The sequence below is a fragment of the Sinocyclocheilus anshuiensis genome, unplaced genomic scaffold, assembly GCF_001515605.1.
Source record: "Sinocyclocheilus anshuiensis isolate Anshui unplaced genomic scaffold, SAMN03320099.WGS_v1.1 scaffold122, whole genome shotgun sequence".
In the NCBI taxonomy this organism is placed as follows: Eukaryota; Metazoa; Chordata; class Actinopteri; order Cypriniformes; family Cyprinidae; genus Sinocyclocheilus; species Sinocyclocheilus anshuiensis.
In genome coordinates, this window is record NW_015544153.1 from 298,308 (window position 1) to 316,807 (window position 18,500).

An 18,500-nucleotide genomic window follows, 5' to 3' on the forward strand; every position below is an offset into this window, starting at 1 on the left:
AAAGTTTAAATAAAGTAAAAATCAGCAAACAATGTGGAACCAATTAAATAAGAAACGAATGTTTAAAAAAACTTCCAAAATCACCTTAGATAAACGGCAAAAGTCAACAGGCGTTTCAAAATCCAAAATATTGCCAAACAGGCGCTTTTGCATTTCGTTTCGAAACTAAATCATCTGTGATCGTCTTGTCTGTCTCACCTCACTCTTCGTGTCAGTCAGCTTGACTCACTCTCCTCACTGAAGAAATTCAATCTGATCTGTGATGCGACTGTCGTTCGGCACGCTGCATTGAGCAGCCGCGTTCAGTTTTTAATTGTAGTGTCTGTTCTTTTACTGTACTAAAAATTTTTTATTTCTATAAAAAATCAAGACGACGGTGGGGGTCGGTGCCACGGTGGGCAAGTGACGTAACCGGTGTTGCGGCTTAACACCGGTATAACCGTCAACACCGTCTATCGCGGCAAGCCTAATATAGACCACTTTTATGGTACTCTTTCACATTTATTATATTGAAAAAAGTGGCCAAGATATTGTTCAAATTGTTTTGTTCCATGGAATAAAGTCAATTGTGTTTGGTATGACATGAGGGTGAATAAATGATGACAGAATTTTCATATTTGGGTTCTTTATTTTCCCTCTTGTCTCTCTCTCTCAGTTTCCCAGCATGGTTTCAGGCAGGACAGCACTGAGCGTATGGCATTGGCTCCCCCTCGGTCAGTTCGGCCGAAGCGCTCCGCAGGCAGGCTCAGTGGCTGTGAGCGGGTAAATGTTCCACAGACTTTTATTACACCAACTATCCAACCAGCACACTTAAACTTCTTTAAAACCATATAAACAAATCCCTTAATCGGGCTCTGCTGCAGCCTCTTTCATTTGTCTCTTGTTTTATGAGATGCAGTTTCTCTCATGTGGTCATTCAAATTGCTCCCTTGACTTCAGCTCTAAATTAACACCCCTATTGAGATTGCACTTCAAGCTTTTAATTGTTTTATACTGTAAGGTAACAAATAATATTACAGGACATAGAAACAGGCCTCTGGTGGTTTGTTCAGCCCAAAAACATTTGTTTTCCATCCACACAGTAGAAAGGAGAAATAGAGAGTGAACAGATAACATGGACATGAACTATCTATGATCTATATATCTATCTGTCTATTTTTATTTGTGCTTTTCTACTGTTCACTTAAATAGTCCTGTTGTGTGAAAAATGTATTTAAAAATTACAAAATATTTATCCTGTGTAGTATGCTAATTATAAAAAAATATATAAATTATTAAAAAAATCTAAAAATGATCAAATATTGTAAATGTTTAAATTATGAATGTTATGCTATATAAATTAGTTTCATATCCCATTGTACACTGTAGCACACTGCAGAAAGTACTGTAAATCCAGTTCAGAATTTTGATTTTGGCCCTTTTTCTGTGGTGTGTCTCAGTCTAGGTCCCTGTGCTCGTCTCCGTTGCCTAAGCCCAGTCCTCCCCTCACCTCTTCATCCTCCTCCAGCCCCAGCGAATGGGGGGTGCAGAACCGTGTTCCCAGCCCAGCCCGAGGTGACCCGAGGCACCTCTATTTCCCTAAACACCCACATTATCACAGAACTTAATCATATATTACACTGAGAAACAGCCTTAGGAGATTTGCTGTAATTTTATTATGCTAATCTAATATAGACATATGCACATTTATGGAGGGGACTGTCAGGAAATGTCCTCGTCACTATTTTGCCGTGGCTGATTTTGTCCGATAGCCCATGGGCATGTATCTAATATAGAGGAAGTCCTATTTGGTATTCAATTGCTGATTCATTTATTTATCCACTGTTCCACATGATCCCAGAACCGACAGTGGCAAACCAAGTTATGAAGTTAAATATGTCACAAGTTCATTAAGACACTTGAGTTTGCCTTGATTAGCAGTTTTATGTTCTATTGAAAATTATGTTTGAAATCTTTGTGGACATTTCTAAATGTAATGTTGAATTGTGATCCTGCAGGTTTGTCCCGAGGGCCCAGTCCCATTTCTCTGAGTACTCAGGAGTCTTGGCCTGTAGCTGCAGCCATCACGGAGTACATCAATGCCTACTTCAAAGGAGGAGAACACAACTGGTCCGTCCGAGCTTTTCACCCCATCTGGAGGACAAAGCCTTTTATCACACTGTAGCTCCAACTTAAAGTGAGTTGCTGTCCAACCTTTTGTGTGTTTGGGTTTCAGCTGTCTGGTTAAGATCACCGGTGACCTCACTATGTCCTTTCCTGCTGGCATCATCCGCATTTTCACCGCCAACCCCAACGCACCAGTATTAAGCTTCAGATTGGTGAACATCTGTCGAGTGGACCACTTCTTACCCAACCAGAAGTTACTCTACAGGTATGATGCCTTTAAACACTAAAACTGACCTGGACTGGGTTTAATTCAAGTTCTGTTGACAGCATCTTTGGTCTTTTTACTTGCAGCGACCCGTCACAGAGTGACCCGGACACCAAGGATTTCTGGTTCAACATGCCGGCCTTGACGCTCCACCTGCAGAGAGAGGCAGAGCTGAACCCACAGGCCTCCTATTACAATGTGGCTCTGCTAAAATACCAGGTCAGTCAACACAAACCTAATGAGTGCTTGAATTACAATATGTCCTGCTTTATTGATACCTAAAGGAATATTCCGTGTTCAGTACAAGTTAAGCTTAATTGTTTTAGTTGCTGTGATGACATAAACCCTAAAATGATTATAAAAATTATTATATATCGATATATATCGAAATAATATCGATGTTTTAACAGAAGAATTAATGTACGCTGCCGTTCCAAAGTTTGGGTTTAGATTTTTAAAAATAAATTAATTAAATTGATTAATAGTGACAACGACTTCTACATTGTTACAAAAAAACTTTCTGTTCATCAAAGAAATGTATCATGGTTTCCACAAAAATATTAAGCAGTACAACTGTTTTCAACATTGATAATAAATATTTCTTGAGCACTAAATAAGCATATCAGAATGATTTCTGAAGGATCATGTGACACTGAAGACTGGAGTAATGATGCGGAAAATTCAGCTTTGACATCACAAGAACATTTTAAAATATTTTAAAACTTTTTTTTTTATTGTAATATTTCACAAAATTGCTGTTTTATTGTATTTTGATCATATAAATATGGTGAGCATACATTAAGAGACTTCTTTCAAAAACATCAAAAAATCTTACCAACCCCGAAGTAAAAGAACTTGTATTAAATTATAACATTATATAAAATTATATAAACAGTGTAAGTGCTTGTATAAAATTATGTTTCACATTTCTGCTTTTAAATCCCCCCAAAATTGACTGATTATTAGTGCCTCACTGTAACCTTGATTTCAATCTGGAAAGAAAATGAGAAAGTCTACATTTTTTGTGTTAATCAACTTTATGCAACAAATTCTGCCGACTGAACTTAACTTGCATTGAACTCAGAATATTCCTTTTAAGGTTGACATAGAAATAAGAAAAAGTTATTCAACTATTTGAAATGTTAATCTGAGCTTTTTTTGAATGAACTCTGCCCTAGGCGTCCTCTCAGGATCCGGGTCGTGCGCCCCTCCTGTTGTCCGCCGAGTGTCAGCGCAGTGGAACAGTGACCCGTGTGTCTCTTGATTACCACTGCTGTCCCGCAACCGGCCCCGCCAGCCAGCTGACCTCTGTACAAGTGCTGCTGCCCCTCGATCACACGGCCACCGACCTGCAGTGCCAGCCGCCCGCATCCTGGTGAGAAGCAGTGTGTGACTGGAGGGTGTGGTGAATCACTTACATTAATAACACAGTATGGGGAGTTTCCGAGGAAAGACAATTGATGTTTAGGTGGTTGCTTTTAGAGATGGAAACAAAAGAGAAAATGAAGTGAATATATGATGATAGATTTTTAGATTCAAGTTTGTTTGTTTGTTTGTTTCTCAGGAACGCAGAGGAAAGACGACTCCTATGGAAATTGTCGAACCTCTCTCCGACAAATCACAGTAAAGGTCACTGCTCCCACCACCTGTTCATCCTCACCTTTCTTTTTTTTATCGCTTATTCATGATTCATGTTTAAGGGAAGAAAATTGTTTCCCACCCTGATGTCATTCCAAATATGAATAGCATTATTTTTTCCACAAAAGGAACATTTTCATGTCATTCTGTTAATGGTAACCAATGACTGCCAAGCTCTAAAGAGGACAAAAAAACATGCTCTATACAGCTTATACACTGTATACTAAACAGTGTTATGTATTATTATTGTGTATATACTAAAATAGTATTTATTAATATTGATATAATTAATTTAGACATTTTATCTGCTTGTCGTTTTTATTAGTTTTTGTTTTTTTTCAATATTTCTATATATTTAATTTAAACCCACTCCCAAGGCAAACAATGAATGCACATCTACAACAACATGAAGTCTAACCTGTGCCTTATTTGATTTAATTGCAGCATACAGTTGTAATTTGGTTTTAGATTGAATACTAATTTAAAAAAAAATAGGGATTCTTTAGAGTTCCACCAAAAAAGGAACTAATGTAAATAATGACAGATTTTTCATTTTAGAACTTTTCAAACAACAGTGATATAAAATGGAAGAACTAAATAATATAATAACAAATATTGATTTTCTTGAGAGAGAGAGAAAAAAGCATTGCACTATATATAGTTTAGCGTTGGTACATCTGAGTTTAGATCACTGTAATGACACAAGATGTTTTCGGTGGAAGAGAGGCTGCTCAGAGCAAGAGGCCAAGAAACAAACTTATAAATGCATATGATCTGACAGAGCATCATGGGAGTGCTGTGTACATTTTGGAAGCAACATATTAAAATATGGGCACCATTAGGATGTTCTAAGATGCTCTTTTATTTCAACATGTATTTATGTTTATTCTCGCACATATGTGGCGTGAACCCAAGAGCAGCTGTGACTCTGTGAATGTGTGTGTGTTTCTGGGTCTCAGGGTCTGGCACGTTGTGCGCCAGTTGGCAGTGCCTGGAGGTGCCCCGCGGTCCTCCCCCGAGCCTGGCTGTGCAATTTGTGGGATCGGGAGCTTCTCTTGCAGGCCTGGACGTGAAGCTGGTGGGCAGCTGCTACCGCATGTCCCTGGTGAAGAAGAGGTTTGCCACAGGTGGGAGCCAGACCTACTATTTGTCTCTCATAAGCAGCTCTTTTCAGTTCAGAATTGTTTATTCTGTTGGATATCTTGTTACCAGGTGGTTGCTAGGAAGTCCTCTAGATGGTTGCTTTCTGGTCTAATTCTGATTTTCTAGTAAATATATAGCTCTGGTCCCTCCTGCACTTTTAAGTTTGTGATTTTGTTTGTCCATGTTAGTGTTACCATTGTGCAACAAGCTAAGCTTTTCTAAAAATCTATTTTATGGCAGAACTTACATAACGTTTTTTTTTTTTTTCATAACTCAAACATAACATGTTTCAAGTCCCAGTTAATGCATGAACTTATGAAAATATTTTGAATGCAGTGTCACTTTGAATAAAAGCATCTGTCAAATGCATAAATGTGAATATTTTAGCCATTCAAGTGTAAATTGCAAAAAATATCAGCAGGAATATGATTATATTAGGTTTCTGATAGCATCTATTTTTGAAATAAGACCGTTTAGCTTGACATTCACCTAATCATATGTGTTATTTTAGTATCATTGAGATACTATTAGTTTTTATTAATATTTTAAATCTGCTTTTATTTTTATATTTTCTGGTTTCATTTTAAGGTTTTAGTAATTTTGTTATGTTTTGTGATTTTTAGTAGTTTGTGTCTAAATAGTATTTATTTTTATTTCAGTTTTAAATATTCTAGTACAAGTTAAACTAAAATAAGAAATGTTGCTACTAGCTGAAATGTTATAAGCTGAAACCAGGGCAACAGAGAGTTTCATTACAAACTAGCACAACCACACTTACAGAAGACAGATTAAAGTGCTGCTTTCAATCAACTCTCTTCAGAAGATCAGTTAAGAGGCCTGATGAAACTGAACTGAAATAAATGCACTGGAAACACCACATTATTCTAGAGAGCCTTGTACCTGTAGAAGGACCACTTGAGCAGGAACTGGCGTGCGGCGCGGGGGAAGCTAGTACTGCCCTCATAGGGTTTCAGCACTTGGTTGACAACGTTATCCAGCCAGGCGGCCCACTGATCCAGAGAGCTCTGCTCCTGGAGGGTCACCTTAAAGTCTTGCTCCAAACGCTGGACGACACTCTCGTCACACTGGCACACCCAGGACGCCTGCTCCTGTGCCAAACAAACACACGCCGAGTGAGCCGAGCAGCAACACACACCTTACACCTAACATCCATGAACCTGAGACAGGAGGTCAAAGTGGTTTCGGCATTCAGAGACGGGGTGCGATGAGAGAGACAGACCTGCACGTTAGCAAAGTCCACTCTGTTGAGGTCGCTGAGCATCTGGTTAATCTGGGACGTGTTCTGCAGGACGGCTCTCGCTGCCTGGGCCAGGTGATTCAGAGAGGTGTAGCGGCGCAGGGTCTGCGCAAACGCACTCACTACTGCAGCCTGTGCAGATGACAGCAAAACATTATGAGCATTAACACACAAAAATATCTAATCCTCACATCCTGTATGGTAAGAGTCACCAAGGTTACACCATTCACCTCTAAAGCACTTAAACATACACGTTAACCTAACAACGTATTTAATATACACTACCATTCAAAGGTTTGGACATTTTTTGGAAAGAAATTAATCATTTTTATTCTGCAAAGATGCATTAATTTGATCAAAAGTGACAGTGAAGACATTTATAGCGTAACAAGAGTTCTGTTACAAAAAAGCAGTTCTTTTGAATTTTCTATACATCAAAAAAATCCTGAAGAAAAAAAAACAGCACAGCTTCCACAAAAATATTAAGTAGCACAAGTGTTTTCAACATTGGTGCTCAAGTAACATTTCTTATTATTATGAAATCAGCATATTAGAATGATTTCTGAAGGATCATGTGACACTGAAAACTGGAGTAATGGCTGCTGAAAATTCAGCCTTGCCATTACAGGAATAAAGGTCATTTTATATTTGTATTATTTTCAATTTTAATATATTTTAACAACAGTTTTTACCGTATTGCTTAATTCACATTTGAAAAAAAAAAAAAAAAAAAGCATGTATGGAGTATAATTATTATAGAATTTTAGAAAAATATACATTTTTAATTCTTTTAAATATTTATAAGGTTTATGAAAATTTTTTATAGATTTATAGGGTTTATAGAACTCCTGCTTTCTTAGAATTGTGTCTGATTTGGAGAATGCTTTTCAGCAAATTGTCTCCTTTCAGAAACACACACATACCTTAGTGCGGACAATCTCCTGAGGGAAGTCACTCATGGCTGAGGTCAGCCACCCCTCCAGACTCTTTGCGAAGTTTCTGATAGCTTGAGTGAGGGTGCCTGCAGGATCACATTTCCCATCAGTCATGCACTCAGACATTCTGCTTACAGTCCAGCAGCAACACTGACCCAGGAACAGGTCACAGTAAGTGTGTGCATAAGTATAAATACTAACTTGGAACAGGCCGCAGTACATCAGGGATGAGGATCTCTACCAGTGCCTGATACAGGATGTGATCACAGCTCCTCATCCACTGTTTGATTGGTTCATATTTACACAGAGCGATCAGCTTCTCTCTGGGGAATCCTCTGATGTCCTCCACATCCTCTTCACTGCACAATATACAAACACATTTATTCAGACAGAAATCCAGAGAGATCTGAGTGTCAAATGTACATAAAAAGCTACACTTACTTTATTTGATTACAAATAAAAATACATAAACAGGTTCCATTTTTCCAATCAATCTTTTAAAATAATAGATTATCATTATTAAAGTATAGACATTTAAAAGACATTTATAAGACATCTATAGACATATATGTCAATAAAAGACATTTGTAATGTTACAAAAGTTTTCTATTTCAAATAAATGCTCTTCTTTTGAACTTTCTGGTCATCAAAGAATCCTAAATCAAATTGTTTCAGGAAAAAAAGTTACTTGAGTGCCAAATCAGCATAATATTAGAATGATTTCTGAAGGATAATGTGACACTGAAGGCAGGAGTAATGGCTGCTAAAAATTCAGTTTTTGCATTTCAGGGATAAATTACATTTTAAAATATATTAAAATACAAAACAGCTTTTAAAAATTGTAACAATATTTCACAATACTACGGTTTTTACTGTTGTTTTGATCTAAGAAATGTAGCTTTGGCAAGCATAAGAGAAATTTTCACCCAAAAATAAAAAATTTTTTTACCAAACTTTTGAACGATAGTGTAGCTTAGCAGATCAAAACTAAAAAAAAAATGCATATGTAACAACAGAGATATCTATGACTTTTTAAGATTTTACTTATTTATATCAAGACTTATATCCAGGCCTGAAAAATTACAATTTAAAAATTTCGAAACATTTTTAGGTTTTCCATGAGCGTTCCAGTGGATACGGCACCTGTTAGGAATGGTAGTGGCTCCGTCACTAGATGGCGCTGTTGAATACCAAAAGGTCTGCCATAGCTTCTCTATTAGATGGAACTGCAAGTTCATCACTACGTCCAGAGTAGCCTGACGGAAAGAAATCAGGTTTAAATACAAAGTTTGAACATAGCTCCAGGCTTAAAAACATTCAAACAGGAAAACGGTTCCTTAAGATACTTCAAATGCATGTCTGACATCACATACCACTATAATACCTCGCAAAACAAATAATATCGGATCAAAAACACTGATGTGTGATGTCTTTTTTATGGGCTGCAAGAAGATCTTGAGAAGCTCCCATATAAGTTATGAGAACACCCTTATATGAACTGAGATGAGTGTGATTGTCTTTTGTCTTTCCTGTTGGCATAGACAACTAGATCATCTCAAATACGGCCCACTCACGACATCAACACCCATCTCACAGTTTTAGGAAAACAGCCAGTACTCAATCAGAAGCACCCATCTTGAAGGCAATCCACATGAATAAACTCAGATTTCAACTACATCTTATATTGGGTTTTAGGGCCAAAAAAGGAAGTTTAGTCTGCGTGATGAGCATGGTATTTTAGCAAACTGTGACACACAGAAACAAAAGTAGGTGTTGGAGTTTTATTGGAGAGCAGAAGTGAGAGTGTGGTGAGTTCAGAGTGTGTTTGTCTCAGTGATTCACACTCGGCTCTCAGATTCTCCTCGATGAGGACACACACTCTTGTATCCAGTTACACAGGCCCCCCCTCCTCCTCTCGCTGGTCACATGCTATGTTTTGGCTTCCTCAGCCAGGTCACCATGGCAACCTTGTTTACCATTGCCCCGGCAACAGTTCAAACACAGCACTCCAAAACAAAAAGAGAGAAGATTCTCTTTCCCAGACAAACAAGCTTTCTTACCTTAGTCGAAAGAGGGGAAAAGCACTACAGTCCTACTTCTAGAGGACAAGTCGATGATTTTTAAAGTGTATTGCATTTGTGAACTCTGAAAAGTCTGTTTTATAAACTTGCAGCCAATTCAGGCAGCACTAAAGGCTAAATGTGACTTCCTGAAATGTATCAGCAATGTTGCTGCTCTGCTTCTACTTATACGTTTGAAGATCATAATTTAAGATATCTGAGTGATTTTGGACAAATTCAAATTGATATTTTGGGCAATTTCCTATTTTTCTTTCTTTTTCACTGCCTGACAAACACTGGAAACTTTTCAGCACTAGTGTAACAAATAAAAAGTGATAGAACATTTTGGTGTTCGCTTTATTTCTATTTTTAGTCCTATATACCATGAATAGGGCTGCAACAAATGATTATTTTTATCGATTAATCTAACGATTACTACAACGATTAATCGACTAATCGTCAGTTATTTCACCAATTAATCAGTAGGCTTTGTTCTATTATTCTGCTTTTACAATTAGTTAAAATACTGAGTTACACATATTCTAACTAAAAAATAAAGCAAGGTAAACACTTCAGCTTTGAAGTGAATGTCAAATGTCAAACAATTATATTACTATTGTACAATTACAATTATTTTTTACAATACAAATAAATATATTTGGCACACAAAATGAGATGACAGAGAGACTTTCTCATTCACCATTTAATTAACTAAGAAGAAGCAATTGATTGACTGAATGATGCATCATTCTACCTAATATCTCCTTTTGTAAGTCATATACGGAACAAAATAAAACGCCAAGACATTTTTTTTTTCGATAAATTATTTTATTCACAACATTAGCTCTCTTAAAACACCTTATAGTGTTATAGTAATCAAAACAGTCCTGAGCTAGATCAAGCTTTAATCTATGCAAACCAAACTATCACTTTAATGTAATGATTTTTTATTTATTTGCATTTATCTATTTATTTTTGTATTCACAAATAAAAAGATTCTATCATTACATTAGCTAGCTCCACAATGGACATCAGTCTGTTGTATAAAGCGCTATATAAATAAACATGACGTGACTGGAGTGCCGACTGCAGAGCTGGTGCAAACTTATCCACATCGCTATGATCAGATGCTTTCTTAACTGCTGTTTTCTCAACGCTGTCATTTTTGTTGTGTGTTTATTTCGTTATTGAGAGGAAAGAGCGGAGCACATATTTACATATTCATTTAAAATAGAATTTAGAAAAAGCTGAATTAAAGTCTTGCGCTGGTCAAACCACGTTATTACAGGCTCTTACGACTTGAACGACTATTCAACACAAATATTTGTCAACAATTTTTTATTGCCGATAATGTCAACTAATCGTTTCAGCCCTAACCATGAAATCTCATTGGTCCAAAATCCCACTGCTACCAAAAACCCACTATTAATCATCAAATATGTTCTGTTTGCCTGTGATTGTGTTGTGTTGAACAAAGTCTGTCACTGGAAACCTGGTTAACACAATATTAGTTTCAAGAAAGTTAAAATGAGATATTCAGAATGCAGAATCACTTATATTTGTGACCCTGGACCACAAAACCAGTCATAAGGGTCAATTTTTCGAAATTGAGATTTATACGTCATCTGAAAGCTGAATAAATAAGCTTGTCATTGATGTATGATTTGTTAGGATAGGACACTATTTGGCAGAGATACAACTATTTGAACATCTGGAATCTGAGGGTGCAAATGAAGTTCTTAGCAATGCATATTGCTAATCAAAAATTAAGTTTTAATATATTTACAGTAGGAAATGTACAAAATATCTTCATGGAACATGATCTTTACTTAATATCCTAATGATTATTGGCATAAAAGAAAAATACAATAATTTTGACCCATACCATGTATTTTTGGCTATTGCTACAAATACACCCAAGCGACTTAAGACTGGTTTTGTGGTCCAGGGTCACATTTGAATGATAACTTCATGAGTTCATGATTTGTGTGGCAGAAATAACACTCTTTCCTTTTATGTTTTACCAGTAGCAAATTAACTTTTTTGTCAGGAGCGAGGAGCACACAAAAACCCACAGCCGGACGGTAAAGATCCTGCTGGATAAAAGGTTAATTGGGAAGACTGAAAACTCCTAGTCTGAGGGATGAAAGAAGCCCAGGAACAAAAAGGTGTGCAGTGGACGGGGAGGGACAGAAAGAGAGATGGAGAAAGAGAGAGAAAGAAAATAAGAGCTCTAACATGGCAGAAATGACATTAAAAGTGAGAGCTATTAAATGAAGATGGGTTGAGTCCATGTGTCAAAATATTGAGAGCAGTGCTACACTCCGACTGTAATGAGACCAGCCGCATTCTGAAAGTAAAACTCAAGAACATGTCAAACTACAAACTCCGTCAGCAAAAAGTACGAGAGGGAGGTGGAATACTAAGAATGAGGCCATCAACAGCAAAGAGAGGGTTTTTTCTTTTCGCACAGTTCTTCATTACCTGTAGATAAACTGCTGCAAACACAAATGAAGTGCCGTTTATTCTTTCATTAAAACACACTGAAACTGAAAGTAAAACTTAGAGAAAGAGGGTTTTGCAATTAAAAGTGTTCTATACAAGGTTTAGTACTATGAATTGATTATAATATTTACTTCCCTTTCTGGAGTGTGATGAAGCAAAACATTTTTATTATGAGAGATCACAGGGCAGAAATCTAATCTCTCTTAAAACACCTCCTTTTCAGCACACATAAAATAAGAAGTTGCTTCCTTTCATGAATACTACATTCTTTATCTACTAACTTCTGAAGATAATATAGTCACAGAGAGAACATCATTTTTTTAATATATATAGTTTTGGGAGCCATCATCCTTTGCAAAGCATTATGCTTATTACTACTACGAAAAAAATTCTATATAAATGCAAACTACAACTAATAGTATTATTACTGATATTATATACACTATCATTTAAAACCTTTGGGGTCAGTAAGCTTTTTAATGTTTTTGAAAGAAGTGTCTTATACTCACCAATTTGTAAATATAGTAATATTCTGAAATATTTTTACAATTCAAAATAACTATTCTGTTATATAACTATTCTATTTTTCAATTTTACAATATTTAAAAATTTAATTTATTCCTGTCACAAGATCCTTCATAAATCATTCTAATATGCAGATTTAGTACTCAATATACATTGTTATTATCACCAATGTTAATAACAGTTGTGTTTAATACTGTTTGTGGAAACCGTGATACATTTTTCCAGGACTGTTTAATAACTAGAAAGTTCAAATGAATAGCATTTATTTAAAATAAAAAAATCTTTTGTAACATTATAAATGTCTTTACTGTCACTTTTGATCAATTTAATGCATCCTTGGTGAAGTATTAATTTCTTTTAAAAAATCCCAAAGACCCCAAACTTTTGAACAGTAGTGTAATAAAATTTTGTAATTAAATTATAATTTTAAAAATATTATATAAATAAATTATGTGTCTTGTGTATTAAACACGGACAGTCCTACTGGGCTTCTTGCAAACTTTCAGACTGTTCTCAAGTTTCGCTTTGGGTCTAAGAAAAGCAAGTTATAAATAAAATGCGTTATTATTATTATTATTATTCTCCTAGCTGGAAGAACAAGGCTCACATTCATGGTGGAAAATATGTGACACATTGTTGCAAGAAAACTGGCTTGGATAGATTAGTGTAACTATTTGCTGTGGCATATTTAATTAAGTTTTGCACTTCTTTAACATTCTTATTATTCAATAATCATACAGTACATTCTTGCGTACTTGATATGATCTGTACTCACACTCATGCTGATTCATTCATTTATACATTCACATGTAATTTTTTTAACTTTCATACTAATTTCAAATTATTAAATTGTTTGAAGTTGAATAAGCATACGATAACAACGAAATTAAATTTCTTCTGGTATACAGTAAGTGAGAGTTTATCTCTGCCAGGGTGTCTGTAGTTGGTGTCAGGAGTTGCTTCCTTTACATGAAAACTGTGAAGCTCTTCCTTCCATTGGGAGCTTTGCATCATGACACTTTTTGCCTTGACTACAAAAAACAAATTCCACAACAGTGTGCAGTACCTCACAGTGAATCCTGTAGTTGCTCTGTAGTTTTTTCACATCGTTCATGTTGATTGGCTCGGGCAGAGGACAGGAGCCCAGATCAGGAGAAGGGAAGGGGGGCAGGACGTGAGACACATCTGCCAAAAACACACACAAAGCAGGCACACTTAGAGTTGGTTGTGCATGTATACTGATGATTTTGTTGTGATTGTATGTAAATTAAATATCTAATCTATTAAATCTTATGGAGAAGGTTTACCAATGTACTGCTGGTGATGCTGGCTCTGTGCCGCCACGCTCTGCTCAGGGGTGCTGGACGAGTGCTGGGAGCTGCTGTTCAGACTGTCCCCCATCCCATCCATCTTGTGAAAGGGCTTAAACCTGGATACAGGAAATAGCAACAGGAGGAATAAATGTAGAATTCACTACTGGGGATTACAGAGGATATGACTAAGAGAGAGAGAGAGAAGAGCATTTTCCGTCAGGGTGCAGAGCCAGTGTCCAAGATGAAGCTGTTCTGTGCATTTCCAAATGCAATTAAAAAGTGGTTTTGACACTTAAATCTGATAGTTTGGAATCTGGAATCACTAGCATCAGAAGCCCAGAGGGCAGCATGATGTTATGTTTGCAAAAGAAGAAGAACAACAACTCAGTATCTCTCTCTCTCTCATATATATATATATATATATATATTTCTCAGCTCTTTTCTGTGTCTGTTATTTTAGGATCGTAGAGTATAATAGTATCATGAGATACTATTATAGTTCTTATTAATATTTTGAATTAATTTTTATTTTATAGTTTCTGTTTAAGGTTTTAGTAATTTTGCTGTTTTTGTCTATCTATCTATCTATCTATCTATCTATCTATCTATCTATCTATCTATCTATCACTTTTAGTTTTGGTTATTTTAGTAGATCATATTTAAATGAAAATTAGAAATGCTGACTTGGCAACTAACTAAAAAATAAGTCTGAATTTTATTTTTATTTTATTTCACATAAAATGTATTTTAGTTCAAGTGACAAAGGGTAATTGTTTTATTTTAGTTTTTATTATTTTAGTTTGAATTAACTATAATAAGCCTATTCTGAATGGAGAGAAAACTGGGGTGTAAATGTCCATCTATTTAGCCAGTGTGGGAATCAATTACATACTGATTTAATAAATCAAGAAAAAAACAAAACAAAAACAAACTTCAAACCTCTAGCAGGATCTGAACAATTGAGTGACACACACACACACACACAGATCCTGATGGCAAAGAAGTGGCTGGGATATGAGATAAAGACTGCATGCAAGTGAGAAGGAGAGAGGGGATGCTTATTTCACCTCTGTTTCTGATGGAAAGGCTGTTGTCTCATTGCCATGTACTGCATGTCCTCCTGCAAGCGGTTGAGAGGTGAATCAGGCTTCAGACGAATACCGTAATAATGGTATTTTGAGTTCCCCCTGAGACACACACATACACACACACAAAATGAGCCATCACATTTTTTTATTCCAGCAACAACACACCACAGTTTGAGACTGAACGTCATTTATTTCAGTCCATCATCTCATGATCATTCTTTAAGCATTAGACAAGTGTCTGCAGTAAATTCCCTCAATGTTCTTCTCTGTGCAGCTGTGGTTTTGAGACTGGATTGTGCTTTTCTTTTGAGAGTGGATCAGCTGTTAATGTAGTTTATAGATTAGCTATATTTTTGGGGTGCAGTCTGACCTGGTGCCAAGTCGGCGTGTGCGAAGGCCCATGAAGACAGATCGGATGAGTTTGCCAAAAGAGGCAGCATTAACCGGATCCAGTTTTTGCTCCTGACAGTGTCTCAGATAGTGGTTATACAGAGAGCTCCGTGGCAGACTCACACCCTCAGCCATCTCATAATTATCCAGCAGCCACTGCAACTGTACACACACAGCCAATGAATAAAACAGTATCTAATCAAGCAAGCTTAAATTCTTCAGTTTTCCCCCACAAAATAATACCATAAACGAAACCACACAACTGAACACTTCTTCATACATACTGTATATTCATATTACCATATTAATTTGACAACACCCTCATATGATCAAGATTTTTAGTGAATAAATACAATTTTATGTTCCTCACACAAAGCTATTGTATTGTATATTATTCAAAATTTCTCATTTTCTTTTCTACAGAAGAAAATAAGTCACACAAGTTTGGAAGTGTTGTTTTAGCATTATTTACATAAGACAGTATTTATTCATATTTTGAATTGGCTTTCATTTTTATATTTTCAGTTTTCTTTTTATTCAAGTTTAAGTTTTTATTTAAGTGAAATTGTGTTTCTTTTTATTTTAATAGTGTTTGTTTTGCTCTATTTTCCCCTATTTAGCTTTCTTTTATTTTTATTTCAGTTTTATAGTAATTTTACTAATAGTACTAGTAATTTTAGCAACATTTCTAATGTTCATTTAGAATATTCATAGAATATAAATAGAATGCTCTTAATATTTAGGCTACGTTTACACTAGTGCGATTTCATTGTAAAACACACAACTTTTGCTACGGTTACACCTGTCGTTTACATTACCCCGGCGTTTTCGACCCTCGAAAACGGAGGCTTTCGAAAACGCTGCAGACCCTGTTTTAGTTTGAAAACTCCGGGGTTGCGTTTCAGTGTAAACGGACCAAAACGGAGACTTTTGAAAATGATGGCATGGCTGCCCACATTCGGCTCTGCATATCCTTGATGACCGTGTAAACAATGACAGCATGCACATTGTTGTACCTGCATGAATGGTCATGTGACCTGCGTTTTAGGTTGTGTAGTGTGGACGGAGAACATTTCTGAAGCGCAGTGAAAATGCAAGTGTAGACAAGGATCGTTGTCATTTTAAAATGCCGTTTTAAAAACAAAAACACACTAGTGTAAACAGGGCCTTAGAATATTTATATTTTATTTTAGCTTTATATCAATTAACAAAAACAATTTCGTTTTAGTTAACACAGGGTATATACAGGAATCATGGAGTAAAATGTTATACCTTTTAAGACCTTTTTTAAGACTCTTTCCATACATTTTAAGACCTCATCGCCACTCCAAGTTTTAACCGGTTACATCGGCGACACTTTAACTTACATTTACTATATATTGATTGTAAGATAGCACAACTAAACAGTCTTACTTTGTGATAACTCCTTATCAATACAACATAATTCAGAAGGGGGGAACGAAGCACAAGATAATTAATTGATTGACTAACCAATGCAACCCAAGAAACAAGAATTAGACCAATAAACAAAACAACTGACAAAACTTATTGAGGAGGGAAAATAAAGCTCTCCGTGCTAACGGGGCAATGAGTTCACACAGTATATTCAAAAGATGTATTTGTAACATCAACTCTTATGTGGTCTGCAAACCATAGCTGTTTTGTGGAACACTTCTCATGACAAACACCTGACTGGTCAGACAGTATACCTGTGATTACAGAGTGCCTGATTTGATACAGACTTGACAAAGAGTGTCAGTACTGCACCTGATCAAGTCTGAATGGTCATGGAAGGTAAAATAATGATCACAACTATTACATCATTTTAATTGTGCATCTCAAGCCAGTAAAAAAACAGCCCAAAGTAGCGCAATGACCATGTCCCGAACATCAAAATATGTAATTTCCATCCCTAAAATACATATTTTACAGTCAATGTTATGCACAATGATCATAAACACAGCTCAAAGGCTTCCTACTAGTGGCCCTCCTTCACAAAACATTTAGCACAGTTTTATTACAGGTAGAATGTTTGAGTAAAAGCATTTCAGTTAAATGTAATTTATGTCAAATTTAAAACCTTTAACCCACTGGGGAATATCAATCCATGGCAACAGTTTAAAATCATTGACAAATATCTTATATCTTAAGGTGTGCTCCCTTTACACAGTGTGCGTGCGATCGCGAAATCGAAAGTGCTCATTCAAAAGCCATTTAAATATCCCACATATTGATAGCGGCTCCCTTATGCGCGAAAAATTATATACAATATTAGAATGTTTGCGGGAGCGGACACAAAAATCGCGGGAGCAGATGGGAGCAGGCGGTAATGGTCAGAAATTCAGAGAGAGTGGGATCAACAAGCCCCGCACTATCACGCAGCGGCGAAGTCAGTCAGTGAGCGCTGTAACAGATTACGTCAAATCTTGCAGGATTTCATAAATAAACTACACAGAACCCCACTATTCGGACAAAGATACATAATGAAAAGATGATACAAAATTTTATACTTTGGAAAATGGCATTTAAGACTTTTTAATACTTTTTAAGGGCCTTAATTTTCTCTAAATTGATTGATCAACTTTTAATACTTTTTAAGACCCCGCGGACACCCTGTAACAATAACAACACTGGAACAACATGAGGCTGGGTAATTGACAAAACTGAATAATTTCTTTTAAAAAAGTTAGCTGAATGGATTATAAAATTTGGTCAAATGTTTTGTAAACATGCAAGGGGTGGAGTGTGTGCAGAATTCTTGCACAGCACACTGATAGCAGCGTTATGTCAGTCTCATCTCAGGCCTCACGCAAGAAAAGGATATTTGTATAAGTGTAAATATTCATAGCCTTAAGTTAAGGTGTCGGTCTACAACAAGATAAATAAATGTGCTAGTCTCAAGAGCTTAGAGGCACTTCAGACTCCAACTATTTAACTATTCAACTGCTTCAACTATTTCTACTTGGATATGACTCCCCTGGCAATTTAAGATTAAAAATATAAATATAAAATCCGTAAATATCAATTTGAGTCTTTGATATTCAGGGGTACATCTCACATATAAACATGGTGATCCCTGGGACGTTGACTGAATCAGTGGTGTCATCTAAATGCAGGGGGACTGAGGAGACCCAAAATACACAGAGCGAGGGGCTGTTCTGGAAAAAGCATGCTCACAGCAGCAGTGAAAAGCAAAGCGAAGAGGCAGGCAGGATGAACGAAGCCTTTTTTTTTTTTAAGGATTTGTTTCAGTTTCAATAAAGTTTTTTCTCAG

At 36.2% G+C, this 18,500-nt stretch overlaps 2 protein-coding genes across 2 annotated transcripts in view; one reads left to right on the plus strand and one right to left on the minus strand.

Annotated features, from left to right (window-relative positions):
• LOC107695209 (F-BAR domain only protein 1-like) overlaps positions 1–5,264 on the plus strand; it is a 36,306-nt gene extending 31,042 nt beyond the window's left edge. Inside the window, exons 20-27 of the mRNA XM_016495027.1 lie at positions 656–762; positions 1,440–1,554; positions 1,998–2,109; positions 2,216–2,371; positions 2,458–2,590; positions 3,550–3,746; positions 3,936–4,000; positions 4,969–5,264. Of these exons, the coding sequence (XP_016350513.1) occupies positions 656–762; positions 1,440–1,554; positions 1,998–2,109; positions 2,216–2,371; positions 2,458–2,590; positions 3,550–3,746; positions 3,936–4,000; positions 4,969–5,264 (1,181 nt within the window). The remainder of the gene's footprint in view (positions 1–655; positions 763–1,439; positions 1,555–1,997; positions 2,110–2,215; positions 2,372–2,457; positions 2,591–3,549; positions 3,747–3,935; positions 4,001–4,968) is intronic.
• A 772-nt stretch (positions 5,265–6,036) lies between these two features.
• The window catches only part of LOC107695211 (DNA-binding protein RFX2-like), a 36,298-nt gene continuing 23,834 nt past the window's right edge, over positions 6,037–18,500 (minus strand). Inside the window, exons 7-15 of the mRNA XM_016495028.1 lie at positions 15,207–15,388; positions 14,816–14,935; positions 13,743–13,864; positions 13,502–13,620; positions 8,489–8,601; positions 7,547–7,704; positions 7,334–7,431; positions 6,393–6,542; positions 6,037–6,261 (exon numbers count right to left, since the gene is read on the minus strand). Coding sequence (XP_016350514.1) covers positions 6,037–6,261; positions 6,393–6,542; positions 7,334–7,431; positions 7,547–7,704; positions 8,489–8,601; positions 13,502–13,620; positions 13,743–13,864; positions 14,816–14,935; positions 15,207–15,388 — 1,287 coding nt within the window. The remainder of the gene's footprint in view (positions 6,262–6,392; positions 6,543–7,333; positions 7,432–7,546; positions 7,705–8,488; positions 8,602–13,501; positions 13,621–13,742; positions 13,865–14,815; positions 14,936–15,206; positions 15,389–18,500) is intronic.